General features: G+C 42.4%; 1 protein-coding gene across 3 annotated transcripts in view; it reads right to left on the reverse strand.

The window, feature by feature from the left end:
• The window catches only part of flt1 (fms related receptor tyrosine kinase 1), a 29,159-nt gene that overhangs the window by 4,025 nt on the left and 9,722 nt on the right, over nt 1-15,412 (reverse strand). For all 3 annotated transcript variants that reach the window (XM_086065981.1, XM_086065980.1, XM_086065982.1), the window contains 14 exons: nt 14,655-14,826; nt 14,459-14,576; nt 14,201-14,370; nt 13,949-14,096; nt 6,594-6,717; nt 6,403-6,511; nt 5,248-5,562; nt 3,833-3,979; nt 3,633-3,764; nt 3,449-3,555; nt 3,073-3,208; nt 2,435-2,539; nt 2,249-2,362; nt 1,530-1,609 (listed from right to left, as the gene is read on the reverse strand). In XM_086065981.1, coding sequence (XP_085922107.1) covers nt 1,530-1,609; nt 2,249-2,362; nt 2,435-2,539; nt 3,073-3,208; nt 3,449-3,555; nt 3,633-3,764; nt 3,833-3,979; nt 5,248-5,562; nt 6,403-6,511; nt 6,594-6,717; nt 13,949-14,096; nt 14,201-14,370; nt 14,459-14,576; nt 14,655-14,826 — 1,977 coding nt within the window. The remainder of the gene's footprint in view (nt 1-1,529; nt 1,610-2,248; nt 2,363-2,434; nt 2,540-3,072; nt 3,209-3,448; nt 3,556-3,632; nt 3,765-3,832; nt 3,980-5,247; nt 5,563-6,402; nt 6,512-6,593; nt 6,718-13,948; nt 14,097-14,200; nt 14,371-14,458; nt 14,577-14,654; nt 14,827-15,412) is intronic.

A 15,412-nucleotide genomic window follows, 5' to 3' on the forward strand; every position in this document is an offset into this window, starting at 1 on the left:
TTTTTGAAATAAATTCCTTATAGTAAAAAAAAAAATTTAAATGACCAAACGACCGTTTAAAAAAAACTTCTTACTATATATGGTTGTTTAAAAAAAAACACGACCATGTATAGTAAGATTTTTTTTTCCATAAAAAAAGGCCATGTATAGTAAGGCGTTTTTTTTCCTTCTTTTTTCAAACGACCATGTAAGGCGGTTTTTTTCACTTTTTTTTTTTTAAACAACTATGCCGTTTTTTTTCATAAAACCGTAAGCCGTTTTTTCCCCCCTTTATTTTATTTATTTTTCCAAACGACCATGTATATATAGTAAGGTCTTTTTTTTCCTTGTTTTTTTGTAATTGTATTTTTTTAACGACTGGCGTTTTTTTCATAAAAAACACACGAACATGTATAGTAAGGCGTTTTTTTCATTAAAAAAACACGACCATGTATAGTGAGAAGTTTTTGTCATTAAAAAAAAAACACGAACATGTAAGGCGTTAATTTTCCTTTTTTTTTTTTAACGACCATGTATAGTAAGGCCTTTTATTTTTGTTTTTTTGTAAAGGCCTTACAATACATGGCCATTTAAAAAAAGAAAAGAAAAAACAAAGGCGTTTATTTTTTGTATTGTAAGGCCTTAAAAAAAATTGTTTTTAATGCCTTACTAAACATAACTGTAAAAAAAATAGCCCTTCTTTTTTTTGTAAACGAAAAAAAAACGCCTTACTATATAAACATGGTCGTTTAAAAAAAAATTAATGTTTCTTTATTTTTTATTTTTTAAATGACCATGTATAGTAAGACCTTTAAAATAAATAAATAAAAGGCCTTACTATACATGGCTGTAAAAAAAAAAAAGTTTTTTTTTTTTAAACGACCATGGCCTTTAAAAAAAACTAAAAAAAACGCCTTACTACATGGTCGTAAAAAAATAAAAAATAGAAGTTCCTTTTTTTTTATGACTTTTTATGGTAAGGTGTAAAAAAACGCTTCACCATTCATGGTCATTTAAAAAAAAACATCTTACATATAGTCGTAAAAAACAAAAAAACACCTTACATGACCATTTAAAATAAAATAAATAAAAAATAATTGCCGTTCTTTTTTTTTTTAAACAACCATCTATAGTAAGGCCTTTTAAAAAACACACACAAAAAACAACAACACCTTACTATACATGGTCGTTAAAAAAAAAAACGTTTTCCCATACATGGTCGTAAAAAAATTAATTTAAAAAACATACATGGTCGCATTTTTTTGTCTTTGTTTTTAAATACGACCATGCCCACACCCAAACGAGACGAACTTGATGACCATGTAAGGCTTAAAAAAAAAAAAAAAAAAAAAAAAAAAAAATCGCCTTACTATATACATGGTCATTAAAAAAAATTAATAAATACGCGTATAAAACGACCATGTATAGCTTTAGAGGAAACGCCTTAAATTTGTTTTTGCCCTTTCTGTGGCACGCAACTTTGTGAAAAATGAGGCTGATAGCATTCACAATTCACAATTAATTTCAACTGCACACGCTCGTGCTCTCACCCCAAACACCGGTCGCTTGCTCTTCAGGAAGATGGACAGGTTTCCATGGCGACAGTACTCCACGATGACCATAAGCGGCCCTGCGATGCAAACACATACAGGCACATCGAACCAGGATCAAACCCTGATCCCAATCCCAAACCCACTCTTATCCCCAACTACAATGCCAACTTTAAACCTCATCCAAATAATTTGTGTCCTAAATTTAATTATTACCATAATTTAGGCTCGTCCAGATCTTTAACCTAACAACCAACCCTAATCCTGAATTTTAACCTACCGAATTTGAACTCAAACCAGGATCCAAATTGTAACTCTGATCCCTGAACCCCTGAACAACCTTTCACACTTGCCATGGATCTTAAACCTAACCCAAAATCCACCAAAACCCTAACCCTAAACTCCAATCTTTATCCTTATCCTAAACATAATCCCGACGCGAGTTTTCCCACCCCAACCCTCAAACCCAGATATAATCCTAACCCTGGTCCCAATCTGAACTCAAACCACGATCCGAATCTCAACTCTGATCCCAACCCTTACTTTACCTAAACCCCAACAGTAGGCCTCCCTGTGAGGCGAACTCCAACCCAGTTCCTGAATCCTAACCCCAACCTTGGTCCGTATCCTACCCCCAAACTGATCAAAGTCCAAATCCTAATCCTAAATCTAAATCTACCCCTTATCGATCCAGTGTGCAACCACAATCATCCACAAACCTCCCGGCCTGGTGCAAGCTCCCAGCAGGTTCACAACATTGAGATGGTGTCCGATGTAGTTGAGCATTTTCAGTTCGGTCATCAGGGCTTTGTGCTCGCTGACTGTGGCGCCCTCTGGTGGACGAAATGTGAACATAAATATATAACTGAATGGATTGAAGATGTTGCAGAAGATGTTTTTTTTACCTTTCAGCATCTTAACAGCCACCGTCCTGCAGCTGGAAGCGTTGTCCAGGCCAAACGCAAACGCCTGCACCACCTTACCAAAAGCTCCGCGGCCCAAATTCGTACCTGGGTGAAACATGACACTTATTATCGGCAAGAGTCCGTGTCAGACCACATCCAAAATGGGGCATTTGGGTCACAATAGAGTTTTCCATCTATGACAGAGTCCTTCAACAAAGGTTTCTATAGTTTACTCACCCACTAAACCTGAATCCGAACCTTTCACCCCTTTTCCCAAAGACTCCACGACACAAATCCTCGCCTGGGTGTGACATGATACTTATTCTCGCCCATCCTGGAAGCGAGCGTCCGATAAGACGAGACTTCAGAGCTCATCAAGAGAACATTTGACTTAACGCCGCCCTTATGGCTGATTAACGTCAGTACACACCCTAGAACTGTTGCTCTTAATTATCCCGCCAAAGACAATACAATCTCTGATTAATGGAACGAGTCCCTCCCAAGCGATCATTTGATAAGAGCTATGAGAAAGTCCGAGTATCTCCGATGCCATCTTAATACATCCTCTTGCTTACATTCCTGGAAAGCAAACAAACAAGAACAATCAGACATTTGTTCACGTTCAATTGATAACGTACCTAATTTGAGATGCTCTCTCGGGAACTCCCACCGGTTGGGATCGTACTGGAGTCGCTGGCATTGGTCCTCAATGGGGCCGTCTCCAGAGTCCAGTATGATGGACAGGTACTCGGCTTTGCTCCGGGAGCCGTTGGGCTGCCGAAGGTCCGACACAGGAAATCGTTAATCCCGTAATCTCGGTCAAAATGGATTTTTGACGTCTATAGCCGTCGACGGCACCGAATGAGTGAATTGCACACAATTTTAATTATTGAGAATAAATAAAAAAATAACACGTCTTTACGAGAAACTGGTCTGAGGCGCAAAAACTGGGTTGTGGACCTCGAAGTAACGGCGCGTTAAAATTTGCAACATTTCTTTATGCCGTCTTCTCACCTGTCGTAGTTTTCGGATCAGGAGCGTCAGGAGAAGCCACAGGAAAGTCGCCACCACGCACGTGCACGCCAGAGTAGGAATCTCCATGGACGGAGTTTCGGACGCATCTGATTTTTAAACGCATTCATTTTGCAGCTGAAGCAAATTGCTCTTTATTCGGTAGAAAATACGGAATACTCATTACCGTTGACGAAAATGTAGGCGGAGCTCTCTACAGACCCCCTCCGGTTGGTGGCCTGGCATGTGTACAAGCCTTGGTCTTCCGTGGTGACTCGGTCGATGTGGAGGGAGCCGTCCTTTGGTGACACGACGATACCTGCGGACGACGGCACTCGAGTGAAGAAAAACGATTTGGCATCAATAATAAAAACAAATTTGATTTACCAGATCCTGCCGACAGAGCGCGTTCGTTTTTGTACCACGTGAGAGTTGGCGGTGGGACGCCATCGGCGGGACAATGGAGGGTCACCGAGCTGCTAACGTTTACTGTGCAATCTGTCAAATAGTTTAGCAGCACCGGAGCTTCCAAGGCTGAGCAGAAAAAAAAAAACACAAGAGTGAGTTACTGTCTTCCTTTTGTCCCTCTATCTTTGCACTGCACCGGGTCCGGACGGTCTCCCCATAGAGCCTGAATTCTTTTCAAGGATTCTTCCTTCGCGGGGCCGTTTCTCCTCGCCTCCTTAACCGAGCGATTCCCTTTCCAAAGAAGCCGGGATGAGCGTTAAAAGATAACTGGATGTCTTGTTTTCAAAATAAACTCCGATAATCAATCAAATAAGTGAAACCCTACTCAGCCGCTAGAGGGCAGTGCAGGCAAGTCTTGAGCACTCGTTGTAAATACATACATGCATGCATGCTATCACTTTTTAATTCAGTTCCCCTAACATGTTGTGACGAACCCCCGGGAATAACGATAGACATCGCAGTTCCTTTTCCTGCTAATAGACGCGCGCCTGCACCGTTCTTGATAAAACCTTGAATTGTACGTACACAGCCGTATATTGTGAAGTCATAAAGGCGACCGATCGTATCGGGACAACAAATGCACCTACAACAAAACTATTTTAGTCACCGTGACACATTTCGATTAGCTTCAGCGGCCCCTCGTCCCGATTTCAACCTCGCTCACCCCAAAAGCCACTTTTCTGGTTTTTCTTACGTTAGAATGAAGCCAAAGGAAGTGGACTCTTTTTTTTTTCCCCCTCGCCGGTCACCCAGTTTGTGTGTGTCGTGATTCCCCAAGCGGGGGTCCCGATGGAGGAAATGGACGTGTCGGGCGCTGATTGTTATAGCGAGCAGTGGTCCGCAGACATGAAGCAAAGTCACTTAAGCGAGGCAACTGATTGTTGTTTCCCCGATCTTCCTCCCGGACAACAATTGATGATTGTCCGAGCGGGGGCCCGGGGCCTGACAGTGTCTGATTGGCTGATTGTTCCCGCGGCCCAGCGCAGGGGCCTGTAAATGTGGCATTGTGGGAAGTGCCATTGTGTGCTCTTCCTCCAGACCAGAGCCCATTCCCACGTGAAAAGAGGTGCTGAGCAAAGGCAGGGTGGGGCCTCAGGAAGCCGAGGGGACCCGATTCCCAAACAGCCGCAACTCCGTGAGAGTGGCTGTTTGTTTGTTTGCGACATACAAAGACATCAGGATGTCCAGAATTAAGGCAGTGCGAAGGAGGCCATTTTGGTTCCGCAGGGTACAAGCTCATGGGATAATTACAGAACTCCAAGGCAGAAACTGGAGATTTTTTAAATTTGAGGTTGATGGAACCAAAATGTCTCTCTAATCCAAAAATGACTCACCCAAGACCCTCACTTGGGCCACCTGGTGGACCTCCTGCCCGGTGACGCGATGACGGGCGGCGCACATGTAGGCGCCCGAGTCCCGGGTGCTCAGGTTGCTTAGCGACAGCCGCAGAGAGCGCGAGAACTCCCCCGTGGACGGGTGTCCGTGCAGGGTGGTGCCCCCGCCCCCGCCGCCAGCCCCACCGCCGGCGGGATGAAGGCGGCGCCACGACAGGCTGGCGTAGAGGTGCTTGTTGGCGCTGCAGGTGAGGCGCAGATCTCCGCCTTCTCTGGAGTCTCCATTCTGGATCACGGCGAAGCCTCCGAGAACGTCTGGTGACATACGTAAAGACGAGAGATTTTTGTACCACAAATGGTATGCGGGCGCCCTCTAGTGGTATGAAAAGAATCGCTGAATTCAACGCTCAAAATGTTCCTAGGCTTAAATTCCAGTAGAAAAAGTTGCGTAGTCAGAGTCATTCCAAAACAAAAATGGCTAGCTTGGTAGCTAACGTTAGCGCGACGGTACATTATTTATTTCAGCGTCAAATGAGTACTTCTGAGCAACAGAAATGTTCCCAATGGCCGAGTCAAATAAGAAAGAAGGATTTGTTTACAAGCAGTGCGACTGGAGTACGTAACTTCACATGACACGGCAAGATGGCGAGCACGCCGCCATTTTGGACCACCTTTGATGTCGCCACGACTATTGTGGCCACCCCAACGACGGCGAGAAAAGGTCGTTCTATTTACTTTAGCCCTTTGAAACTTCCCGTGGAAACGGCTCGAGAGCTTCCTGATGGCGGATTGTGTTTATCTTCCCCGAACGCCCCGAAATAAAGCCGAACTGCCAGTCCAAGGAAGTGCGCCGTGCGGGACGGGGGGACGAGGAGACGGGGGAAGTGGAATGATAAGAGCCCACGGGTTCCTGTCTCGTTCTCATACACACAAGTGGAATTGCACTGACCTCATATCACACGCAGTGAAGAGCAACACAACGCTAACCCTTCATAAGAAACGCATTTTATATTGAATACAGAGTTCATCTTAATGCTTTTGGGGCAGCGCCACAGATTCTGCCTCGCAACACGTGACGACGTGAACATGCTTGTGATTTCACAATTTGTCATTCATCCACCCGTTACCATTTGTTTATTTGTTAAGTTTGCTCACCTGTGACGTAAAAGTGGACGTCCAGGTGGTCCCGTCCCACAGAGTTGGAGGCCACGCAACGGAACACGCCCGACACCAGAGCCCGAGCCACCGTCACGACACCCACCGTCTAACGGATAAACACACATACGGGCGTATCTGTTGTAGGACTACATTAACATATGTTATCGCGCCGGCGTGTCATGTTCCACCTTGGTCTTCCCCTGAAGCACTTCCTGTCTGTGGGTCACACTCAGGATGTGGTTGTGTGTGGACGTGGCGGGGAGCCCCTCGCTCACGGGGATCCACACGGACGAGGATGTCGGAGCAGCGCACCTTCAATGAGGAAGACGAGGAGGAGGAAGACATTCAGCTGTGTTGACACAATTCAGCAGCTGTACATATATATATTGCTGGCGCTGGGCCCAAAACGTCCATTCGTCCAATGTCACAGTTTGCCGTTATTTAAAAAAAAAATTATTGAGTCTGAATAGGTGTGTGGGCGTTGTGACACAATGTAGTGGTTTTGTTGTTGTGAGGATGCGGACGTACGTTATGTCGTCCCCTACGTCATCATCTACTTCCTGACATTCTTTACATCACTTCGGTCTCTACCTACACATGATTTACATATGCTACATTTGAAGTTTCAGTCCATACATATCGCTGGTATATTTCAGATTTTTTTTTTCCACATCCACAGCTACTATTTGTCAGTCCACATATCTATCTATCTATCTTCTCTCGAGTTCTCTTTGCTAGCTATCTTAGCTAGCTTCTCTCTTGAGTTTGTTATCTATCTATCTATCTACTCTCGAGTTCTTTGCTAGCTATCTTAGCTATCTATTAGCTAGATTCTCTCTAGAGTTTGCCATCTATTTATCTATCTACCTTCTCTCGAGTTCTCTTTGCTAGCTATCTTAGCTATTGATTAGCTAGTTAGCTTCTCTCTCTTGAGTTTGCTATCTATCTATCTAGTTTGTTCTCTTTGCTAGTTATCTTAGCTATCTATTAGCTAGCTTACTTCTCTCTTGAGTTTGTTATCTATCTTTCTTCTCTTAAGTTCTTTGCTAGCTATCTTAGCTATTTATTAGCAAGCTAGCTAGCTTCTCTCTTGAGTTAGTTATCTATTTATCTACTCTCGAGTTCTTTGCTAGCTATCTTAGCTATCTATTAGCTAGATTCTCTCTAGAGTTTGCCATCTATTTATCTATCTACCTTCTCTCGAGTTCTCTTTGCTAGCTATCTTAGCTATTGATTAGCTAGTTAGCTTCTCTCTCTTGAGTTTGCTATCTATCGAGTTTGTTCTCTTTGCTAGTTATCTTAGCTATCTATTAGCTAGCTTACTTCTCTCTTGAGTTTGTTATCTATCCATCTATCTTTCTTCTCTCGAGTTCTTTGCGAGCTATCTTAGCTATCTATTAGCTAGCTTCTCTCTAGAGTTTGCCATCTATCTATCTACTCTCGAGTTCTTTGCTAGCTATCTTAGCTAGCTATTAGCTAGCCAGCTTCTCTCTAGAGTTCGCCACCTATCTATCTATCTACCTTCTCTTAAGTTTTCCTTGCTAGCTATCTTAGCTATTGATTCGCTAGTTAGCTTCTCTCTCTTGAGTTTGCTGTCTATCTCTTTGCTAACTATCTTAGCTATCTACAGAGCTATCCCGAGTCCCTGCCTGTTCGTCTTTTCGCCTGATTGCTCTTCCTCTCGGGGTGTTCATTGTGTGCATCCCACCCCTGTGCGTGACACACGCAAACACGCGCGCACGCGCGCGCGCGCACGCATACAATCGTTCCAGTACTCTCGCTCCAAATGGAAATAGAAGTGTGAGATGTGGCGATAAAGGTTTGTTAGTCACACATAGAGACGGGTGGACGCACAACAATCACTCCACAGCCATTCAATGTGCGTGTGTTTGTGTGCGTTTCACTGACTACACTATTCCTGTCTACAGCCCACAATAACGACACAGACATTTAAAACAACAATTCACAAATATAAGCAAAGTTTAATGCAAAACAACAACAACAACAACCAAAACAACAACAACAACAACAACTGATACAAACAATTAAAAACAAATATGTCTTAACAGAGTCATACAAATATTGTCATTTTTGGTCATACGTAAGTTAGTCGTATAAAATTATTAAATATTAGCTTCATATATTACTCATAGAACATCTTTATACAAGGGGGAAGATCACATTGGGAGACACCCGCAGAATGGGGCATGCACACGCAAACACGCAATCACGCATGCACACACATTTACATGCCAAGCGCGTGAAGGACAGTTAGGGCCACGTGGATGGGAACAAAAGATAATGTACACAAAACAAAAAAGGTCAAATATATTTCATTGTATATTTTTGTTACGGTACATTATATTTGTACATATGCACGTTACGTACGTACATATATATGCATATATACATAGATATAAATACATATATACAGACTGTACATATATTTATACAAATATATCATTTTTTCCTGAAAAATTCGGACTTTTCCCATATTTTATGGTAATTCTATATTTTTAAAAAAAAAATGTTATTGTGTGACCCTAATCGTCCTTCATGCAAATGGCTCATCACTGTTTCCATCACACAGACAACCGGGGCTGTTATAATAACGACTAACAGACTTCCTACATGGTAGGCGTCCGTCTTTTTTCTTTTTCTTTTTTTAAACAGAGAACTATGAAACCTTGTGTCCACTCCCTCTTCTCTTATTTGGATTTCTTGCTGGAGGAAAGAAAACAACAAATAGTAAAAACTCACAGCTTTTGTGGATGTGTGTGTGTATGGGGGATGTTGGGGGTGTCAGGTCAGGGCTCGGTGGTGGGGACACGCACCCATGATAGTACCACTCTAGGACACACAAAAAAAAAAACAAGCAAAGCAGCTCCGATAGATGTGGCTGGTGGATGTTGGGATAGCATGGAGGAAATAAATAAATAGTGAAGCAGGTGTCCTAATATATATATATATATATATATATATATATATATATATGTATATATATATATATAGTATAATTTTTGTATCAGATGGTAGTTGTGCGCTGGGGCTCCACTGCTCAGCAGTGTTGCAAGTCCACTCCAGCTCAACAAGCCAGGCGGGGAGACGTCTTCCGCGGAGGATCCAAAGGAGTGCACTACTCGCAAAAAGTTTTAAAAAAAGTCAGTTTTCAGGAGAAATTTTAGGATGAACGCGTGAACTTGAATTTGACTGTGTCAAACTTATGAATCTCAAATTGTACGTTTCAGTCGTTTTGGCACAACTTGCTGTTCTCCCTATTTACGTATTGTTTAAATTGTATACATGTATTAGAGGTGATTATACATTCATTTGATTTTTCATACTTTCTGAGGGAAACCCTATCCATGAATTTCTGATTCTATTTAAAAATATGATATTTTTCTATTTTATTTTTTCTTCTTCTATTCTTTCATGGTGTTATTAAATAATTTTTTTTTTTTTTTTTTTTTTTTTTTACCAAACCATAACTAAGTGGGTTGAGAATCTGGAAAACAAAACAAAAAAAATTGCTGAAAATTAAATGAAGTTTACCTGTAAATGTTTTAGAGTCTAGAACATTTATAGGTAAACTTATTTTTAAAATTAATTAATTATTACATTTTTTAATTAATTAATTACTGTATTTATTATTTTACATTATTTCCCTGTTTTTTACATCTAAAAGTTCAGTCAACATTTAATGACCATTTATATGTCTTGTTTTAAATTAAACCAAAGACATGTTTAAGAATCTTAAAAATGTAAATGAAAAAATCAAATATGAAAGGCTTATTACGAAAGGTTTACTAAAATTTGTTTAGATGTAATTGGTGTTCCATGTAAAAAAAAAAGAATGTCACATTTACACCTCATCAAATCTGGCCCTCTTTGCACACCCCTGTTCTAGAACATTTTCGGTTCATCCTAAAATTCCACCTTAAAACCCTTGACTTTTTGTAAATAGCATATGTGTGTGTATGTGTGTGTATGGTGATGGGGGCGGGGGGGGGGGGCAGCAGCAATGTTCTGGTGGTGGGAAGATGGTGGTGTGCGAGGAGGGGGGAGAGGTTGGAGGTTGTTGGGTGGGGGAAGGGGGGGGGGGCGTCTCAAGAATAGATCAAGTCTTTCGGAAGCAGCCCTGTGCCACGTTTGAAGACGAAGGGGACAATCACGCTGCTGGGAAGCGTCTCGCGTCGGGAGAGGAAGCCAAACAACGAGAGGAAAAGCGCTCTGATTTTCGCACAGGAAGCCCAGCGCGCCTCCTGCCCGGGCCTGATAAGAAGCGCTGCCATTCCCATGGCCGCCGGACCCCGCTACGAGCGGGGACCCCGGCCCCAAAGAGAGGAGCTCCTGGGCCCGGCGAACCCGGCCCGGACCGTCGCGCCCGCCGGGCCTCCTCTGGCTCGCCGTCAAGCTTGCGGTGCAGCCGGGCTGCGAAGAACAAGTGAGGGCCCAGTGAGGTTCCAGCCACAGCAACACAAGCACAAGCACAAGCAGCATATTGACAACAGTCACCTGCAAAGTGTGTGTGGGGGGAGGGGGGTTGAGGGGGGGTCACTATTTGGCAACCATTATATCGTGTAAGAAATATTTTCATAGAAATGCTATCAATGCTTTACAAATCAGTAATAAATCGAACTGAGTTGGTTCACTATTTGGCAAGTGTTTCTGCCATGGTACCGTGATAAGTAAATGTTAAAACTAAGCTAATAATAATAATGTTACTAATACTTAATAGGTCATTTAGAAAAAAATTACAAAGGATTGCTGTATCGTATTTGGCAAGTGTGGGCTCGCTATTTGGCAAGCCCTTACATGTTTCTGTTTTACAAACGGTTACTAAATAGGCTGGTAATAACAGTGTAATAAACCTTTAATAAAGCATGAATAAAACAACTATGCGGCATGGGCTCACTATTTGGCAAGTGGGGTGAGATAGTTTATATTGATCTCTTATCGTAGGTTGTCACATTATCTGGACATGAATTAAAAACAAAACCTTTTCCAGCACATCGTTTACATCTACAGATTTATAAAGTTGTACCCCGACTTGAGAATTATTTATGACGCTTTGTCTCGAGTTGCGAGAAACGCCACTTCCTGTTTTAGTTTGTGCATTTCACCACTTGCGTCTGCTAGCGTAATGCTAACACACAATGCAAAGGGGCCATAGACATGCTAACAAAACTAGCGTCAACATTGCGGTCGTTATAACCCTTTACAAAATGGATATTGGGGCGACATTAACACGAAATATAACAAATAATTGTCATCATATCAAGGCAGCATTGTGTACAGTACGAAAAATAACGGCCTGCGGTACACGTGAGGGACAAATTAGACACTTTTGGAAATCTCCGACGGACACTACGGGCGTCACGGAAAGAAGTGGGAGGGGGTGGTGGGTCAAAGTTTGAGTATGTCGACGATGTCACGGGCGTCCCCCCGCTCTCAGGTAACACTTAACCTTTGCGGCGCGTTCGCAAGCTACACAATACGTCTTTGACCCCGGAGAACCACTCGGTCTGTTCTTGCCAAGTGTGTGTGTGTGTGTGTGTGTGTGTGTGTCAGATATTTAAAAAAAAAAAAGCATCAGAGGATGTGGTGTGCAATCACAATAATAAACACGCCTCTCACCCTGCGTCCTGCGCAGGAAATTCATTAAATCATCCACGTTTGATTTGGAAGGCAACAAATCGTGCCTGAGAGCACGAAACTGCCTTCGATTCAATTGTGTGTGTGTGTGTGTGTGTGTGTGCGTTTTCCTCTCTCTCCTTTCATGTCTCAGATGTGCTGTGTGTCTGTGAATGCACCACGCCCACACAAACATGCACACTTTGCATTAAACATATGGATGGGGGGGGGGGGGGGACGTAAAAGACTGAAAGAGGGTGAAAAAGTTGCACACAATGAAACACACGCACACACATACGAAAAACACACACACGCGGAAATTTTGACACATTCCCAAACATGAAAGGCCTCAAAGGCATCTGTTCTGGTTACAAGAAGGAAACAGTGTCTGGACACATGCTGAAATAGACAAAACATGTCGTGTTTACACAATCACACAATGCACACGCACACACATATACAAATACACACCACTTAACGCACGACAACAACAGCAGAGAGGGACGGGTCACTTGTTTTCGCGGTGACATTACAGCATTGTGTGTGTATGGCGATGCAGCCTTTCAAAAAAAAGAAGGAGAAAGACACTCGAAATGTCAAAAAGTCTAAAGAAAAAAAAAAGTCGACTTTGAAGTGACTGAATTAAAGAAAGTGCCTTAAAAGTTTCAAAAACAGTGCAGGGGGAAATAATTCAATTTAAAAGTCACATATTCATAAATAAATAAAAATCCACTTTAAAAGTCATCATCCATCCATTTTCCAAACCGTCAGTGTTGGATAAAAAAAAAATAGCCAATGAGAAAAACAAATCCACTTTAAAAGTCACAAAATGAATTTGGGATGGAAAAAAATCACTGCAAAAAAAAAAAAGAGAGGAAAAAGAAGCTGGGGGGGAAAAATCTCCCTTAAAATTAAAAGTGAGGGTGGGGGGGGGATCCACTTTTAAGTATTAAAGTCAGTTTGGGATTTAAAAAAAAATCTAATTTAAAACACTACTGGGAAAAAAAATCCACATTAAACATCATTGCAAAAAAATAAAAAATAAATCCACAGAAAAATAAATTGCCAAAAAAAGTACTTTAAAAATGTACGGTAAGAAGGAAAATAAATCTGCCTTAAAATTCACTACAATTGTTATTTTTAAAGTCCGCCTTAAATGTAATTGGGAAAAAAATGACTTAAAAAATTAACGTAAGAGAAAAAAAATCTACCTTATATAAGTCACAAAGTTGGTTTGGTATATAAAAAAAATCTGCCCTAAAAGTAAAAGTTAGGGGGGGAAAAATCCACTTAAGTATTAAAGTCAGTTTGGGATTAAAAAAAAACCCATCTTACTTAAAACTCCACTGGAAAAAAAATCCACATCATTGCAAAAAATATATAAATAAAATGAAAAAAATCCACAGAAAAATGTATTGCCAAAAAAAAAGTCATTTAAAAGGTACAGTAAGAAGGAAATAAATCCGCCTTAAAAGTCATAAAGTCCATTTGGAATAAAACAAAAAATAAATCTGCCTCAAAATTCACTACAATTGTTATTTTTAAAGTCCATCTATAATGTCAACGGGGGGGGGGGGGGGGTGGGGGGGGGGAATCGACTTTAAAAATTAAAGTAAAAGAAAAAAAATCCACCTTATAAATCCCAAAGTTGGTTTGGTATATAAAAAAAAATCTGCCCTAAAAGTTGCTGCTGCAAAAAAAAAAAGTTGCCGTGAGGAAAAAAAAAATACAAAAAAATCTAAACGTCAATGTACCTTAAAGTCAACATGCAGAAAACCAAACAGCGTGAGACAAAAAAAGCCACCTTAAAAGTCTGCCTGGTATAAAATTGCTTTGGTGCGACGCTAACCATAGAACCCTCGGCAACTTTGTGGACCGCGTGTTGTGCTGTAACCGCGTGCGTACTCACAGGCCTTTGGGCGGACACGGGTGCCAGAGCCAGTGGAGGTGCGGCGCGGGGACGGCGTGGGATGTGCAGTGCAGAGACTGTCGGCTCCCCCGGGGCACGGCGCCCGGGTTCTGCAACGACACGGCTTTCTCGCCGATCTGGGGACTCACTGGGACGCGCGCACGCAACGACATCATCAACATGCTTGATTGTGATTGGTCGGTTGAGGTCAAATATTCATTTATACTTTCAACATGACGTCAATTGTCTTACCGTTGACCACGAGTATTAGCGTGAGGTTCTGGTAGAGTCCGTGCTCCTGGATGCGTACTCGCACCGTGTATTTCCCGGCGTCCTCCTCCGCCACGTCGCGGATGACCAGCGAGTGACCGTCGAGGTGGTACCGGGAGCACTGCTCCGCCGCCACCGTGCCGTCCTTCAACCTGGTAAGGACGCGCGCGGGACTTTTACACACGTGACGTTTTGAATTATTATTATTATTATTTTTTTTTTACAGCGTTGATGTCTTACCAGACGACTTCAGGAGCCGGGAACGCTCTGAGTTTGGGTGAAATTCGGTAGGATTTCTGTCCCGCCTCGGCCTCCATGACGGATCCTCGTCTGGGCTTCAATCGGATGAAGGGACGATCTGAGGGCACAAGATGGCGAGGGATAATCCGACGACGGCGCCGCTGATAAAATATCAGCCGTGCGGCGACTTGCTTACCGTAGACGGCGACGGTGACTTTCTGCTGTTTGGTTTTGTCGCCGCTGCTGACGCGGCACGTGTACAGGCCGCGGTCGGAGCGCCGCAGCTTGGGGATGGTCAGGATGTTGTAGAACAACATGTGCGTGGTGTGCTTCAGCAGACGCTTGGACGTGGAGCCGGTGTTGCTCGTCTGCAGTCACAGAAATCTCATTAGGCGAGGGAAAATGGTTGATTCAGCTCAAAATGGCCGACGTAACTGTTCAATTTGCAGCAGAGGCCATTTGAGACGTTTATATGCTCCAATTAGTGGAAGAAGTGTTGGGGCGAAAAATTTCAAACGTTCTTTTCACCCTAGAATTTCCTCTACATCGATTCTTCAAAACAAAATGGCCGACTTTCTGTATCATTTCCGACATGGATTTTTGAGACTTTTTCGTGCAGCTTGTGATCGACATGTCGACCAACTTCCGTGTTGAGGGTTATGTTTTTCAAACTTTCTACTAGTCTTGGAATTCACCCAGAAAGGCTGATTCAAAACAAAATGGCCGACTTCATGTTCAGTTTACAGCACAGGTCCTTGAGACTTTTACCTGTGTCTTATTATGACAGACATGTCCAACCAATTTTGTGTCAATTAATAAAACTGGTGCTGGGGGCTAATTTTTTTCAAACTTTCTTTTCGTCCTAGAATTTTCTCATCGATTCTTCGAAAGTAAAATTGCCGACTTCCTGTTCAGGTTCGGACATGGATCCTTGAGACTTTTTTATGCGTCATG

This window comes from Leptonotus elevatus, chromosome 21 (assembly GCF_054856555.1).
Source record: "Leptonotus elevatus isolate MCC_2025b chromosome 21, RoL_Lele_1.0, whole genome shotgun sequence".
NCBI lineage: Eukaryota > Metazoa > Chordata > Actinopteri > Syngnathiformes > Syngnathidae > Leptonotus > Leptonotus elevatus.